Source organism: Pseudophryne corroboree, chromosome 12, assembly GCF_028390025.1.
Source record: "Pseudophryne corroboree isolate aPseCor3 chromosome 12, aPseCor3.hap2, whole genome shotgun sequence".
Classification (NCBI taxonomy): domain Eukaryota; kingdom Metazoa; phylum Chordata; class Amphibia; order Anura; family Myobatrachidae; genus Pseudophryne; species Pseudophryne corroboree.
The window spans coordinates 81,834,826-81,851,846 of record NC_086455.1 but is presented as its reverse complement, the minus strand read 5'-3'; the positions used below and the strand labels follow the sequence as shown (position 1 = coordinate 81,851,846).

At 42.6% G+C, this 17,021-nt stretch overlaps 1 protein-coding gene across 2 annotated transcripts in view; it reads left to right on the top strand.

The window, feature by feature from the left end:
* Positions 1–17,021, top strand: part of PRKCH (protein kinase C eta) — a 386,129-nt gene that overhangs the window by 244,721 nt on the left and 124,387 nt on the right. For both annotated transcript variants that reach the window (XM_063947701.1, XM_063947703.1), the window contains exon 9: positions 3,692–3,865. In XM_063947701.1, coding sequence (XP_063803771.1) covers positions 3,692–3,865 — 174 coding nt within the window. The remainder of the gene's footprint in view (positions 1–3,691; positions 3,866–17,021) is intronic.

Below are 17,021 nucleotides of genomic sequence, written 5' to 3'. Positions count from 1 at the left end.
GATTTTTATATAAAACCTGTCCAAATAAAGCATTTGATTATTACCTCCATAAACTTGTCAAAGTAACCTGATATTACAGAAGCTGCATTCTGACTACAAATAATAATCTTTCTTACAAATTTGCAAATACTGATTAAACCTTAATTCCTTCCCCAGTGTTGGCATTTATGTTTGTTGTATTTGGTCTGATGCAGGTTTTAGGTCTGCAGATAAATTCTCTGCTAATCTTGTTTTGGTTTCTGATCTCTAATTAGGAAGTAGCTAAGTGGGTCAAGTGATTACTTTCTGCAAGTAACAAATTGCACTCTGCCAGAAACGTTTGTGAGAAGTTTAATTGCATGGTAATTAAAATAAAATCTTCATAATTATTACATCAGTGTTATAAGCTTCCTTGCATTAGCTGTCTGTGTGAAAGAACCAATGAGTTTTGTTTAATTGAAAACAGTATAGACATAAATTTGTGTTGTTATTGCATTAGCATTAACAATCAAAGGGCGGTATTCAAATTATATATCGTGCCCAATCTCCTTTCTAAAATGCTCCCCGTTATCGCGCATATCGCGCCCATAGTAATACGGGTTAGCTGTGTAAAGGGTTGGGTGCCTCGCTACCCTGGGGGTAGCGAACTGAAATGATGATACTACTCCCCCGAGGGCAGGAACAGAACGGGTGTTGAAGGCGGTGAAAAGAATTGAATACCACCCAAAGACTGTTTCACTTTAGAGCTAATGGTGGTCATTCCGAGTTGTTCGCTTGTTGCCGATTTTCGCTATGCTGCGATTTGTTGCTAAATGCGTATGCGCTTAGTTAACTAAAAACTTAGGAGTTTTGCTGTTGTTCGTGCGGCGCTTTCCAGTCGCACTGCTGATCGGTGAGTGATTGACAGGAAAGGGGCGTTTTCCGGGAGTGTGCTAAAATACGCAGGCGTGTCAAGCAAAAACGCGGGAGTGTCTGGAGAAACGGGGAAGTGGCTGGCCGAACGCAGGGCGTGTTTGTGATGTCAAACCAGGAACTAAACGGACTGAGCTGATCGCAATCTAGGAGGTCTGGAGCTACTCAGAAACTGCCTGAAAATATTTAGTAGCAGTTCTGCTAATCTTTCGTTCGCTATTCTGCTAAGCTAAGATACACTCCCAGAGGGCGGCGGCCTAGCGTTTGCAATGCTGCTAAAAGCAGCTAGCGAGCGAACAACTCGGAATGAGGGCCAATGTCTCTTTTCTTATTTTGCGCAGGATTACTTGGTTAATAAGTATGTCTCATAAATGGTAATATTCTGCTAGACTAGAGGGGAGATTTATCAAATCTTGGAGAGAGATAAAGTACTAACCAATCAACTTCTGTCATTTTACAGGTTGAGATAGAAACTAACAGAAGCTAAATGGTTGGTCATTGACAAAAAGACTAGAAAAACACCTCTACCCCCAGGAAATTACTCACTGCCTTCCAGATGTAACTGGAGATAGTTAATGGAGTAAAAATGCGTTATTTGTCTACTAGTATTAGGACCACACCAATAGTTGTTTTTTTTTGTAATTCTCTAATACGACTTGTTTGAGCTTTATATGTGCCTTAAATAAATAATAAAAGAGAGCTGACTGTACTGTACTTATTATACTGTATGTGTCACTGGAATGAGCTGTATAAAGAGCAAAAGGAGTCACATTGAAAGTATAGTCCGTAGCCTGATTCCCGTAATCCCCAATGTGCAAAAATCAAGTCACCGAGTGGGGAGAAAAGGGTTCTGCTATCCCTGACTATTGGCCAGTTTGGGCCTTTTAAAGCTTCAGTACGCTTGGTGGTTGAGACAGAAACGTTTAATTAGATTCCATTTTTGATCCTTACGTATAGCCGTATCATCCTGATAAAATCATCTGTATAGTCCAGCTCATAGAAGAAAAAAGAATAACAAAACAAATTGCTAAATATATTTATTTCAATTGAACCCTTACAAAACCATCCATCTATCCTTCTTCCATAATCCTGACTTTCAGAATGGTATGGCTGCCCCCACCCTATCACTTTTTGGGCTACCCAGGGTCTCAGATTTGTAGGTCAATTATTAGACAAGTCCTCAAAATCAGCTCTTAGCTACTCTATGGCAGGGACGGTCTGGGGACGCTTTTAGGCGCAGGCATCCATGTGCACGCGCGTGCCGATGGGCGAGAGGGGGCCCATTAAAAGGCATGCGCACTCGTGTAAGCTACACGCGGACACTGCTCATGGGGGCATGCCACGAGTCATATTTCTAATCAATGGGCACTACGGGCAGCTGGGGGCTTCAAACCATAGAGCCGGAAGCTGCGCTGCGTGCGGCTTTCCCGGCTTTCTGTGACCAGACTGGCCCATCGGGTCTTCTGCCATTTGCCAGAAGTGCCAGATGGGCAGTCTGGCCCTGCTCTATGTCAGCTATCCGGTTTTCTTATTTTGGATCCTCAATTGTAGCTTTTTCTCAGGCTCAAAATTTTGCCAATTCTATTTTGAATTTTTTTTATAATCTAGACCTGAATAACTCCCTTGATAAATTATTTTTACAGTCCCCTCCTGCTAAACAGGCCATAGCCACACACAACAAATTTTTGAGATTACTATTAGGCCACATGTTGCTCTCCTCTGGTCTGCCACATTGGTTGCCTAATTTAGACATGTATGATTTATTACAAGCTCTTCACACATCAATAAAGAGAATTCCCTCCTCAAGGTATGCAAAGATTATCCTGAATATCCTTCATCGTGGTTATTTATCCCCTGACAGCAAATTTTTTTATTGGCCTTTTTTCAAATTTCCATTGCCCAAAGCGTGGAGGTTCTGACGCTAATTTATTCCATTGCATATGGTTCTGTCCGGTTATTAGGGGGTTTTGGACCCATGTCTGGAGGTTTGATTCAGATACCTTACTCAATGATGTCCCCTTTTCCCCTGAATGGGCAATCTGGGAAATGCTTCCAATCCACACTCTGGTATGAAAACCGTATGTTCCTACAGGAGCCTCTTATCATTATGTGACTCTCAACCTGGTTTTCTCGTTTTGTTTAATCACATGAAACACAGATGAATGTACAATTTTTATGTATTATAATAACACCATTTTATTTTTACATTTTTTAGTACATCAATATTATAATTTTTACTAATGTTGATATTATGTTTATGTATGTTTATTGTCACATTGTAACATATTTACTGTGACATTGTTCACCGATATGCATTTAGGCTGGGTACACACGTGCCGATGGCATAGTAGATGTGACATCGTGCAAGATCCCCCCCCAAATGGTATCGTTCATACACACTGAATTATATTGTTTGCTTCTCGTCAGTGACGGCATGCACACATATCGTCTTGTACGATATTTTTAGATTTCAAGGTGAAAACTAAAGATATTGTACATCGTTAATGACCCGTGGGAGCGCGCATCGTTAACAATATAATGATCACACACTGGAAGATGTGAACGATATATCGATCTGCCGGATTGGACGATATATCGGGTGCATATTACCAAGTGTGTACCCAGCCTTACTCCAATAAAAAAAAAATTGAAAAAAATAAAATAAATATATTTCTGGTGAGCTCATTTGCAAGTCCCATTTACATTGAGAATATGTTGGTTGTATGTTGCTTCTCACCTATTATTGAATTACTGTCTTGACATGATGCTTACCCTATTATTCCTGTGGTCTGTTCCTCAGGTGATGCTCGCCAAATCTAGAGACTCCGATAGCCTGTACGCAGTGAAGGTGCTAAAGAAGGATGTGATTCTTCAGGATGACGATGTGGAATGTACCATGACCGAGAAGCGCATTCTGTCCCTGGCGTGCAATCACCCGTTCCTCACACAGCTCTTCTGCTGCTTCCAGACTCCTGTGAGTCCCCTGTACAACATTTACAGATATTTAGTGACTAGAAAATCTCATTCCACCTGCAGGGCTGTCGCCAGCTTCTCATAGTTCCACTTGTAGTATCTCCTGCCATGCACATGACATACAAGTGACAGTAGTAACTTAGGAAATTTCTAGCTGTTAGAACTGTTCTGCAGTTGGTGTCTTGCAACAGTTATTTTAAGTGAGTTGCTATAAATATATTAAAGGTATAAGGAGATAATTTTCGTTGCGTGATCTGGTGGAGGTGAATCCTGCTCTGTACTCCTACTCACTTGGTGCAGAGCAGCTCCGCTGCTAATCTGCTACAACCCCCTGTACTTTCTGGTAGCTAAATTGTTTTCCTACTAATACAACCTATACATTGATCTGACAATAAGTTTTTTTTTTTTTTTTAAACATTTTATTGATAGTTTTCAGCTTTACAAATTATCATAGTTTGAACTGTAACCGTTACAAGGTCTCCAAAGAGACAATATAACATAATATGACAGAGTATAAAAGGTAACTATCTAAATTTTTCTTTTTTATGGTAGACAGAAATATATATAGACAAGACAGAAACACGAGGGGAAAGGAGGGGGAGGAGGAAAAAGAGAAGTAATTACGTAAGAGATAATGAATATTGGGCATTAGATTCCACAACGAAAGTATTCAGCAAAGGCTTTACATACAAGGTGGATACAACAGTTAATACATTTGAAAGATTGCTCTCATTTGGCAGACTATTGTAGGAGGGATGGTGAGATCGATAGGTGGTAGAGGTGCCTTGACCATGTCTTGCTGGGGGTTTATAGATCAATTAGTAAAGAGGAGAAGCGACTGAGCTCTTTTCCACTGCAAAGATCCAAAGAAATTTGAAATCACTCTTGTGTCTGCTTCTGCTAGGGATTTTATGAAGAAATTCCATCTGTTGTAAAAGGCTGAGGTGGATCCAGGGTCATTTATAAGAACAGAACGAATGTCAAAATATAGATGTTGGAGTAGTCTTGATTTCAGTTCGTGTATAGAAGGAGCAGACTTCTTAATCCAATGTATTAGAATAAGCTTCTTAGCCAGAGTCAATACAATAATAATAAAGGGAATATATCTGGAAAGAGGGGTTCCCAATGACCAATTATCAAATTTAAATAATAGACATGAAGCAGGAGAAGGGGTTAGGGATAAGTCAAGTACTGAATTTAAGTAGCATATCGTCTTAGCCCAAAATCGTCTTACTTTAGAGCAATCCCAAAAACAGTGGAAGAGTTTAGCATTTGACTTTGAACATTTAATACAGTTCCCTGATTCAGTAGCGATCATGTGTTTTCTCTGTGAGGGAGAAATATAAGCTCTATGTAAGCATCGAAAGTGGGTTTCTTGTAGATATGCCGATTGTAAATGCTTAGCATATTTACTATAGTCTAGGAGCGTAGCCTCTTCTGAACCTGTTATAAGAGGGATATCCTCTCTCCAGTTAGCTAGGAATTGTTGGGGGTGATGTGAAGAGTGTACTTTAGCTTTAATTAGGGAAGGGTAGAGTTGATGAATCTTGTAAGTTTTTGAGGACAATCCATTTAATATTTTAAGAATAATATGAGGTTCATTGTAATGGGGAAAAGATATCGGTAATGACTGTGTATAGTGTCTGACCTGGAGATATAGATAAAATAAATTGTTAGGAACAGCATATATATCCTGAAGATCTTTGAATGTATAGATATAGCCTCCCGGATCAAAGACTCTGCTCATGAGTGCAATTCCCTTTTGTTTCCACAATTGGAAGGAGGGGTTATGTAAGGACGGTGGAAATTCAGGATTTCCCCATAAGGGAAGGTAGGGTGAGAATCTAAAGTCTTTCTTTAGTTTTTTGTGTAAGCTTATCCAATTTAAGTAAGTATCTCGAAAAATCACATGAGTGTACAAGTGCTTTGGGATGGAGGCAGCTTTGAGATGTAGTAGTGCTGAGGGTGAGTAAGGTTCAAATATAGCGTGATCTAAATTAATATCGGAGTATGTGGAAGTCTCCAGTAACCAGTCACAGGCATACCTAAAGAATACTGCTATTGTGTAAGATTTAAAATCGGGAATCTTGAGGCCTCCCACAGATTTGGGAAGTATCAACTTTGAAAGTGCAATTCTTGCCCTTTTTCCTTTCCATAAGAATTTGGAGATGGAGGAATTAATAGCTAAAATGTCTCTATTAATTAATGCGATAGGTAACATCTGTATAGCATAGAACAGTTTGGGGAAGATTACCGTCTTTACAGCAGCAGCTCTGCCCAGAAGGGAAAGGGGGAGTAAGTTCCATGAAGACATTAAAGCTATAACCCTGTCCACAAGGGGGGAAAAAATTTGCCTTATAAAGTTTGTCAATAGTCCCGGTAATATGGACACCGAGATATTTTAGGTGGGAAGTGTTAATTTTAAAACCTTCGAAGGCTGGGGAGGAGAGCAAATCTAAAGAATAGGAACCTAGGGGAAGGATCTGAGACTTATCAATATTTATCTTATATCCTGAAACTATGCCAAAGTCTTTAATGATTTGCATTATCTTGGGAATAGATTTTAGGGGGTCCGAAACAAAAAGCAGCATGTCGTCTGCAAAAAGTGAAACTTTTAATTCGTAGGAAGAAATTTTAATGCCCTCAAAGTCAGAAGAGTTGCGGAGCATAATAGCCAGTGGTTCTATAGCTATTGCGAACAAAAGGGGGGACAAGGGACAGCCTTGTCTAGTGCCTCTGTATAGTTCAAAGCGATCCGAAACTTGTCCATTGCACATAATTTGGGAGGCGGGGTTGGTGTATAATGCCTTAATGTAGGAAATAAAACGGGGAGAAAATTCGAACCTATCCAAGGTATTATATAGATGAGGCCAGAGGACTAGGTCAAAGGCCTTTTCTGCATCGAGTGATATGATTACCCCTGGAGGGGCTATATCACTAGAGTTTTGTAGCTGTTGGACGGCAGAAATGACCTTTCTGACATTTAGAATTGAGTGCCTCCCTGTAATGAATCCGGTTTGATCTGGGTGTATAACTATAGGCAACACTTCCTTGAGCCTATTCGCTATGACTTTAGCTAGTATCTTATAGTCAGAATTAAGTAGTGATATAGGTCTATAAGACCCCGGCAGGGATAAATCTCGTCCAGGTTTTGGTAATATTTTAATAAATGCTGCATTGAAATATAGTGGGGGGGTGCCTGTCTGCAATATTTGATTAAAGGTCGCCACCAAGGGATCAATGATTTCAGTAATCATTAGTTTATAGAAGCATCCTCCATATCCATCAGGCCCAGGGGCTTTAGAAGAGTGGAGAGAGTTAATGACCTTAATGACCTCATCCGTTGTCACAGGTCCTTCCAAAACCTTTCTCATATCCCCGGTAAGAGAAGAACATGACATATCGTGCCAGCTAGGTATGGAGAAGTCTAGAGGAATATCTGTACTGTCTGATTCCTGGGAGTGGGGGCCATATAGATTTGAGTAAAATTCTTTCATAATTTGTGTAGCCTGTTTATTCGTAGAGGTTAGTGAACCGTCTGGGCACTTTAGGGGATGTACTGCTGCGGACGTTCTATTGCTATTCAAAATGTTTGTGAGCGTTTTACCTGTTCTGTTTCCAAATCTGTGATATCTGTAATTAGTGCTATACAAGTGTCTATTGCCTTGTTTATTTAGATATGCATTGAAGTGTGCTTTAGCCATAGTGTATGTCTGTTTATTATCCGAAGATGGTTTACCGCAGTAATCTGTGTAGGCCTTGGAAAGTGTTTTTTGTAGTTCAACGTATGTCTTAGCAAAGTTTTTATTTAATTTTGCCACATAAGAAATTATATCCCCCCTTAGAACGGCTTTTGCAGTCTGCCAGAACAAAGAAGGGTTGGAGGTTGCCTGCGACTGGTTATCTGTACAATAATCTTTCCAACTGTCTAACAACATAGATTTAAATTCAGGGGAGGCTAAAGGTGCATACACACGGAGAGATTTTGGCTATGAGAGATTTTGACTAACTTTTCCCTTGAACTGGCAGTAGGAGATTTTGACTAACTTTACCAGAGATTTTGTCTAACTATGCAAGAGATTTTGGCTATGGGAGATTTTGACTATCTCATTTAAATAAGGGGATGAGTGTCATATATAGGACGATTTTACAGGGTGGCTGGTATTTAAATAGCTGAAAGTTAAAAAAAAAAATTTGCGTGGGGTCCCCCCTCCTATGTAAAACCAGCCTCGGGCTCTTTGAGCCAGTCCTGGTTGTTAAAATACAGAGGAAAAAATGAGTAGGGTTCCCCCATATTTAGACAACCAGCACCGGGCTCTGCGTCCGGTCCTGGTTTAAAAAATACGGGGGACAAAAGACATAGGGGTCCCCCGTATTTTCCAAACCAGCACCGGGCTCCACTAGCCAGGGAGATAATGCCACAGCCGGGGGACACTTTTATATTGGTCCCTGCGGCCGTGCCATTACCCCCCCAACTAGTCACCCCTGGCCGGGGTACACTGGAGGAGTGAGGACCCCTTAAATCAAGGAGTCCCCCCCTCCAGCCACCCAAGGGCCAGGGGTGAAGCCCGAGGCTGTCCCCCCCATCCGTGGCCCGGTGGATGGGAGGCTGATAGCCTTTCAATAGTAATATTGTTCTTTACAGGAGGCCTACAGGTCCCAGCAAGCCTGCCCCAGCATGTTGGCACTTGGAGAACCACAAGTGCCAGCATGCCCGGACATAAAGGGCCCGCTGGCACCTGTAGTCCACCTGTAAAGAAAATATAAAAAAAAAAACACAACACATTCTTTTAAAAATCCTTTATTAAACTGGGTCTTCACCTGGGGGCGGCGGCCTTTAAGCTCTTTTGCATGGCCGCCGCCTTCCCAGGGCTTCCAGCGTCTTCACCTGGTGGGCGGCGGCTGCTAAGCTCTTTTGCATAGCCGCCGCCCATCCAGGACTTCCACGGCGTCTTCAGGAGCTCTTCTCCGCTCCTCCTCCGCCGTCGGACTGACAGCCGCTGCCTCGCGCTGACTTATATAAGTCAGCGGGAGGGGGCGGGGCGATGACGCGGCGAGCCGTGATTGGCTCGCGGCGGCCATCTTGAATTTCAAAAATGACGCTGAGGCGCCATTTTTGAAACTGGTACCGCTCCGCTGCCAAACTCTGCAATAGAAAGGTACATTTCCCCCGCCCGCACCGCTGCCGCAACCCGCCGCCGCCCGCACCGCCGCCGCCCACACCGCCACCGCAACCCACCGCCGCCGCAACCCGCCGTCGCCCACACCGCCACCGCAACCCGCCCCCGCCCGCACCGCCGCCACAACCCGCCGCCACAACCCGCCGCCGCCCGCACCACCGCCGCCTGCACATCGCTATCGCTGGGAAAAATCGCTGGCCTCTTAAAGTGTTAGCGATTTTGACTAACTTTTGCAGCGACATAGCCAAAATTGACTTGCCTGCACTGACTATTTTTCCCAGCGATAGCGACCTAGCGGGGACGCGCATCGCTATCGCTGGCTGTGTACACACGGAGCGATCTGCACTAACTTTCTGAGCGATTTTGACTATATAGTCAAAATCGCTCAGTTATATCGCTCCGTGTGTATGCACCTTAAGAGATGAGAGGGAAAGCACCATCTACCTCGTGAGGAATGTTCTTCAGATATGTGTAAAGTGAATTCTTGTAATGCGTGGTCCGAAATGGATATTGATTCTATATTAATTAAGGATACCCTCGCAAATAGAGTCTGTGATACCAGCAGGTAATCAATTCGTGATAGAGTGTGATGTGCTGCCGAGAGGCAAGTATATTCTTTAGTGGTGGGATTCGAAGCTCTCCATATGTCAATTAGATTTAATTGTTCTGCAAATTGTGGTATTCCCATTTTGGGAAGAGAAAAGCCTCTTTTAGGGGCTTTTGACCTGTCTAAGTACTTATCTGATATTACATTAAAGTCCCCGCAAACCATTAGAGGGTAATGAGAATATGGTAAGAGTTCAGCTATCAGTCCCATAAAAAATGATTTTTTTTATATACTGTGGGGGCATAAACATTGCATAATATGTATGGTTTAGAATAGAGGGAGATATGAGCAATGACAAATCTTCCATCTGGATCTATTATTGTTTTGGTCACCTCAAGCGGTATTATACGTTTAACCAATATTACAACTCCCCTCGCTTTAGAGGTGAAAGGAGCACATGCCACCAGTTTCCAGCCTAGCATCTGGAGTTTTAACATTTCTGAATGTATTAAATGAGCCTCTTGTAAGAATATTAGCTCTATTTTAAGTTTATTGCAATATACCAATACTTTCCTACGTTTCGCAGGAGAGTTGAAACCCCCTACATTTAGAGATCCTACCTTAAGTGTAGCCATAACTCTTGAAGAAGTGTAAGCCCAACATAGTAAAGGTACCAATGAATAGATATCTGAGGAAAGAAAGAAGAAAGAAGGGGGGGGGACAAAACATTAAGGGAAGGGGAGAGACAATAGACAAATGTACATGAGATATCCATCTCAGGAATTGACATGCGCTGCACGTCAAATCTCGACATTAAACAATCAAATAACTTCTGGAACATTGGGAAAAACAAATACTTATACAACAGTGGGATTAATCCCATCATAAACCCGGAGCACACTCCTTCCATGTATGGTAAGCTAATTAGAAAGTTTCCCCCTGCTGAACAAGAATAAAGGCTGAAATCGCTTGGATGGTTTCATCGGATCGCCTTATATGTAATACTTGTTCATTTAGATGCGAGATAGGAAATTCTCCTTGAAACTTTGGCTTTGCAACAGTGAAATTATGTAAAACTTGTGTGAAACAATCAGGGGATCAGGCACGATAAGATATATCAGAGTCCCCGGTATTCCCGTTGTCACGCAGGAAATCTGCTGCGTCATCAGGAGATGTAAAATCAAAATGCTTATCTTTGTAGAAGATGCGCAGTTTGGCTGGATACATCAGCGCAAATTTCTGTTTGTCAGCGATAAGGCCCGAACATATGGGAGAAAAGGCTCTGCGGGCTTTCGTTAGTTCTACTGAGAAATCTTGAAAGAAACGTAGTGTTAGACCTTCCCATTTTAAAACCGGCTGTTTCCTAGAGGCTGTCCAAATTGCTAGCTTATGAGTGTAGCTGAGGCACTTAAATATGGTAACTCTTGGTCGCTTGTCATTAGGGCGCGGAGGGGGGCCAATCCTGCGCACTCTTTCTATGATCATGTCTTGGCAAAGATTCTGAATCCCTAGAAGTTGCGGGAGAGTGGTTTTAACAAATTGTTCTAGGGATGGTCCCTTAAATGTTTCTGGGAGGCTAACCACTCGTATATTATTCCGCCTTGTACAGTTTTCGATTTCCTCCAGCCTGTTGTTAAGAGTATAATTCTCCTTTTCTAGCCTTTTAACGGAGCCTTGAAGGTCAGCTAAATTATGGGCTACAGAGCCTATCATGTTCTCAGCTGCAGAGACCCTGACGTTTAACTGATTAATTTGGGTGGTAATTTCACTTACCGCCTTGGTAAGCAGTGGGCCCACTGTGTTGGATATTGCATCCACTAAATCCTCATATGACAGGGGAGTGTCCTTATCCCGTTGTGGTAGAGCGGTGTCTGTGCTCGGATTTTCGGCCGCCACTTTCTTAGAAGCCGGGGAGACTGCAAGCGTCTCAGCGTCCGGCGCCATTACAGGGTCCTGGCTCCTTTTAACCTGCCGCAGCGTCTGATGCTGTGTCCGCGGCGGATGTGAGGAATTTATCCATCCTCACGATCAGGGTATGAGTGTTGTTAGTTGTTGGGGGTCTGGAGGCTAAATTAGCCTTGTAAAAGTGCTGTTATAGCCACACACGGAGAGGAGCAGTGAGGACGCGCTGCTCACTCCATGCAGCCGGAACCAGAAGTGATCTGACAATAAGTTTAAAGAGGGACATATACGGTATTTCCAAAACCTGGATATATCTAGGCTTACAATACTATCCCTTTAAACTGGGACACTCCTCAATTACACAGGTTCGCTTGCTGCTTAAAGTCAGGTGAAATGCAAGCTTGAAGTCAGCTAGCCACCGAAACTGTGTAATCCATGAATCTCTCAGTTTAAAGGTATAGTATGGTAAGTCTAAATATATATCATATGTGTGTAATCACTTCTGGAGTGTAATGGTTGTCTTCTGTCCATGGAATCTGTAATACAAGTTAGTTGATGTATCAAGCAGTGAAGAGTGGTGATGTTGCTCATAGCAACCAGTAAGCCTTGAGGTAGCATTTATCAAGAACATTCTATAAAATTATGGAATTAGTGTAGGTTGCAATACCAGGGCTACAGCACAGACCAAAACCACCAGAGGGGAGCCAGTAAACACAAACGCACCAACTGTATCTGCATTTGCTTCTTAATATTGCTGGATGTCTGTGGGAACAGTAACCAGCGATCAGCTGTATGTATCACAGCTGCTTGCACCGGGATATAGCAGTCAGCGGCTACTCTGGTCTATCTGCCCCCCAACTACCATTGGCTATGTGACACAGGAGTCTGGGGGCAGGCAGATAGTCCAGGGAGGCAGCTGATTGTTCTGACATGGCGGAAGCTGCTTTAATATACACTGCTGTTATTAGGAAGGGTTTGCAGGTACAAGAAGTGTTGTTGTGTTGTTTGGCTCCTCTCCTGCGCTGATGTTGAAACCGCCACTGGTTAGACGTGGATTGGTTGATATAGGCAACTCCTCTTCTTGTCCACTTCACTCTTTTCGCTACTTGAAGTACATAACCCCTCGAGTATTTTCATTCAGTGAACTGTGATCATATGTTTTCTTCTGATGTTTCGGAGAAATCATTTTGACTTAGAGACTGTTACCCCCAAGGGACATGTGACACGTTTGCCCAACATATAAGAGCCAGACCATTGCCTACATGGAATAGCTGGTGAGAAGCCGGAGGTGCGGGGCTTTGTGCGAGAATGGCCGTATTTTTAAAACCTCATTTACAAGGCAAAGCCAGGTGGTTTTGTCTTGTAAACGATTGCCGCTTCCGGCTTCTCGCTGTCTATTACATTTAGCCCCATGTCTTCACATGATTGAGTCCCGCTTCTGTAAACCTGCTAACACAGAAGTAACAGTAATTTGAAGTATTTGAGGAGGCTGATTTCCAGTCTTGTTTGTTAGTATTGTATTGATTGTTACCTCTAAAGGATATTACTGGTATATTTTTAAGGTCTTTGCTCTTATGAATCGTCCATTTCTATAACGGAGTACTAGCTAGTGCACAGTATATAAGCAAAAAGTGGTCAATTTTGTCCGTAAGAAAATGTAACGATTAGTGGCCAGCAGGTGGTGCAATTGCATAAAAATACCCCTGGTTTTCTGTATTGCTGGATGATAATCTGACCCAGTCCCCTCTGTATACTATATCACTGTACTAAATGTAATACAGCACTTCTATATGTACAAGACCTTTATTACAGGAAAACTCCCCTTACAGACGTGACTTTGATCGGGTGGTCTTCAGTTTGCCGGCTGTCGGGATCCCAGCGCACAGTATACCGGCGCCGGAATTCCGACAGCCGGCATACCGACACTTTTTCTCCCTCTTGGGGGTCCACGACCCCCCTGGAGGGAGAATAAATAGCGTGGCGCGCGCAGCGAGCCCGCAAGGGGCTCATTTGCGCTCGCCACGCTGTCGGTATGCCGGCGGTCGGGATCCCGGCGCCGGTAAGCTGGTCGCCGGGAGCCCGGCCGCCGGCATACCATACTGCACCCCTTTGATCATGTGAGAGTTTGGTAGCTGAGTTACTGCCTATTTAGTACATAAACCACACCGATGAGGTGATTTAGATCTGGTTTTGCTTTACAAAAAAAATACGAAATACTTATTTAAATCCTTGCGAAAAAACACAAGAATTCACACTCTTGCATAATTGGACCATCATATATAAATGTGAGGGGGAGTCTAGTAATACAACTGCAGCCAAATGATTTAGGTCCGCTTTATGTTGGACTCCAGTATAGTTCTATTTAGACGATGGCCATGTGCCGCTACATACTGACAATACTCCATAGACACATTTGTCTGAACTCTTTCTGATGCTGAACTGAATGTCAGCTCTAGGCTGATCATTAGTGCCCTAGTCTGTCCTTTGCTTACTGTATAGAATGTGCTTGGAGTAATTGTAAACCACAAGTGCTGCGCACATTTCATAATGCCAAGTGTCAAAATTCCGTGGACTCCTCGTGTACAGCAGAGATCAGGAGGTTTCCAAGGCCGCCGCTGACAGCTTCAAGCAAATGTATAGGTATCTTATGTGGAATTTTGAGGTCATCATTTGAAGATGCCTCAAAAGTCACCTTTAGACCTCTTTAGTACTTGGAGAAGTCAGCGTGTCACACCTATAGATTACTAATAATAATAATTCTAAAAATAATTATTTTATTTATACAGCGCTGTTCTCCCGCAGGACTCAAAGTAGCTTTACAAACATTAAAATCATGGTACATTGTATTGGAGAAGGTGCTGTAAGCGCAGAGCCAGAAGTGCACTTATGGTATATGTTTAGAATGTTGTGAGTCTGTACCTCTTATTCTCAGGGATTTAACACCCAAGCTATAACTGAGCATTTGCTTTGGATGCTAATGCTAAGGATTCATAGGGAGGTATCCAATTAGTCACAGTAATTTACTGCTGCTAATTGGTTCATCGTGGGCTATCCAATTAGCCCCAATATGCCGGAGTTTATCCCCAATGCCAGCACTTATCTTGGATTATGCATTGTGTGCCTCCGGCACACAAAGCATAATCTGCAATAAGTGCCCCCTAGATCCACGATAAATGCCGCAAAAATACTTAGTCCCGCAGGTTTTCGCGGGAGCAATGTATTTTTGCACCAAAAAAAAGTTGTTTTTCATAGGACATAATTGGATATGGGAGATTAAAAAAAATGCATAAAAAAATATTTTTCACAGCCGCGCGACTAATCGGATACCCCCCATAGTTCTCTGCTAACAAACACTTTTATTCAATGTTTGTGATGAGCTTTCAGGCATAAAATGCATATAAAACTGATTTCTAGTCAAATTCTCTGCTAAGTGTTATAAGCATCTGTGCTGTTTGTCTGCACAGCCCATAAATACATTAAACTCGTTACTGTGACTGTAGAAGCAAATTAACTGCGACTCAGCTGGTAGTAATACCATAAGGATGTTAAGACTCACTAGTATGGTTGTAGCACGTCCTTTAGTTTTTCTGTTTGTTTTGTAAGCGGAGAGCAGGGCCGTCATCAGGGGGTAACTGCCAGGACTGGTGTACCGGGCCTGGATATCAGCGGTGTGGATTCTCAAGCACTGTAGAATGTCTTAGAGGGACTGCACCAGTGGTATTTTGAATTTGTCTCCTGACGCAAGCCAGTCGGAGCTTGCGGACCATTAAACAATCATAAGCAGCTGTACCTCCTGATTGGCTTGCTGTTGGCCCCAAATTTGAAATGCCGCTGCCGCTGTCTTTCCAGTTCATAATTGCCTGCTCTGGACTCCTTCCCCCGTGGTGCTTCTGCTGCTGATACGGTCCCGGCACGGACACCAGATATGCACATGGACCGATGTGACTTCCACCTCCTGCCTGCAGCCTTCTTCTTAGGCTAACTCAGAGGGAGCAGAAGGTGAGGCAGGAGTGGCAGAGCATTTCTGTAGGAGCTCTTAGGGTGGTGTAGTAATTGGTGGAGCATATTGCTTGTTGGCGGTGCAGATGGGGGGAAGGGAGCGGAGGAGGATGATTGGTGGCTTGGGGGGTGCTGCCTATTCTGGCAGTCCCAGGCCCCACAATTTCTGAAGGCAGACCTAGCAGAGAGATCCATTATCCATATTTTTTTTTTTTTTTACATGGAGACATTTGTTTCCACTAACAGAACTGTTGAGCTTGCCTGGAGAAACTCGTCCTTGTGGCACCTGCTGAGCCACACAGGGCTCATAACTAATTAGATAATCCAAATCAACAACCTGTATCCTCAGTCGTTAACTTCCCACGTAAAGGGAGAAATGTGCCAATCCTTTGTACCAAGAGCAGAGGTGAAGAAGTTGCCAAAGCAAATAATCAGATTCTAGTTATCATTTATCAAGTATGATCGCTGATTGCTATGGCAATCTTTTGAATATTTGATACATCATCCTCTTTGCATGTGGTGTGGGATTTGTGGGAAGTCAACCATTTGAGTTGCAAGTTGTTGATTTGGATTGGCTAATCGGTAAATTTACCACAAATTGCATACCTGCAAAGGGAGAGATGTATCAAACCTTCCAAAGAGAACAGGTGGAGAAGTTGCCATAGCAACCAATCAGCTATCATTTTATGAAATGCACTTGATAAATGATAGCTAGAAGCTGATTGGTTACTTTGGGCAACTTCTCCACTGGTCCTATTTATTTTTAAAAGGTTCGATACATTTCCACCAAAGTCACTTAAAGTACCTGCTCCAGTCTGTCCTTATTGGCTGATACAAATTGTGATATTTGCCAGTTGCACCTGTTACGCTTTCTGATTGGCTGAAACAAGTCCCTGATCAGCTACAATTTACACATCACAACTTGTTACATTTTTCAAATTGTAATATAGAGATTAGTGATTCTCATGCTTGTTTACTATTTTATATGGTTCTCCTTTCCCTGTTTGTTTTTATATATATATATATATATATATATATATATATAAGTTTATCAAGAATAGCTATTGGAAAAAGTCAAATTTTGTACATATTACAGAACATTATTTGCAAGATTTGGGATGTTTTTATATAAAATATGAAACATTCTTTATATCTCAAGAGTCATTACATTGTTGCTGTTCACTTCTCTATATAACCGGCAAGTCTGTACTGTATGTGGGTGTTTCCTTTGCACAGTGTTGAGCACTGTTAAGGTTTCCTGTTTATTTCATCTGATTGTAGGCTTCCTGCTTTACCCAGCTGACAAAATATTCCGCCGTGCCATCGCAATGCACAGACTTTAATATAAGCTGCACTGCACATGAGGAAGAAACAGAGCCGGCCATAGACATAGGCATACTAGGCAATTGCCTAGGGTATTTGATATGCCTAGGGGCATCAGCAGCTTCTGCGGATTAAAATGATATGCAGCATGCCTATATTCTGTGTGTAGCATTTCATATGCAGATACAGCCACAGTCTCACACAGT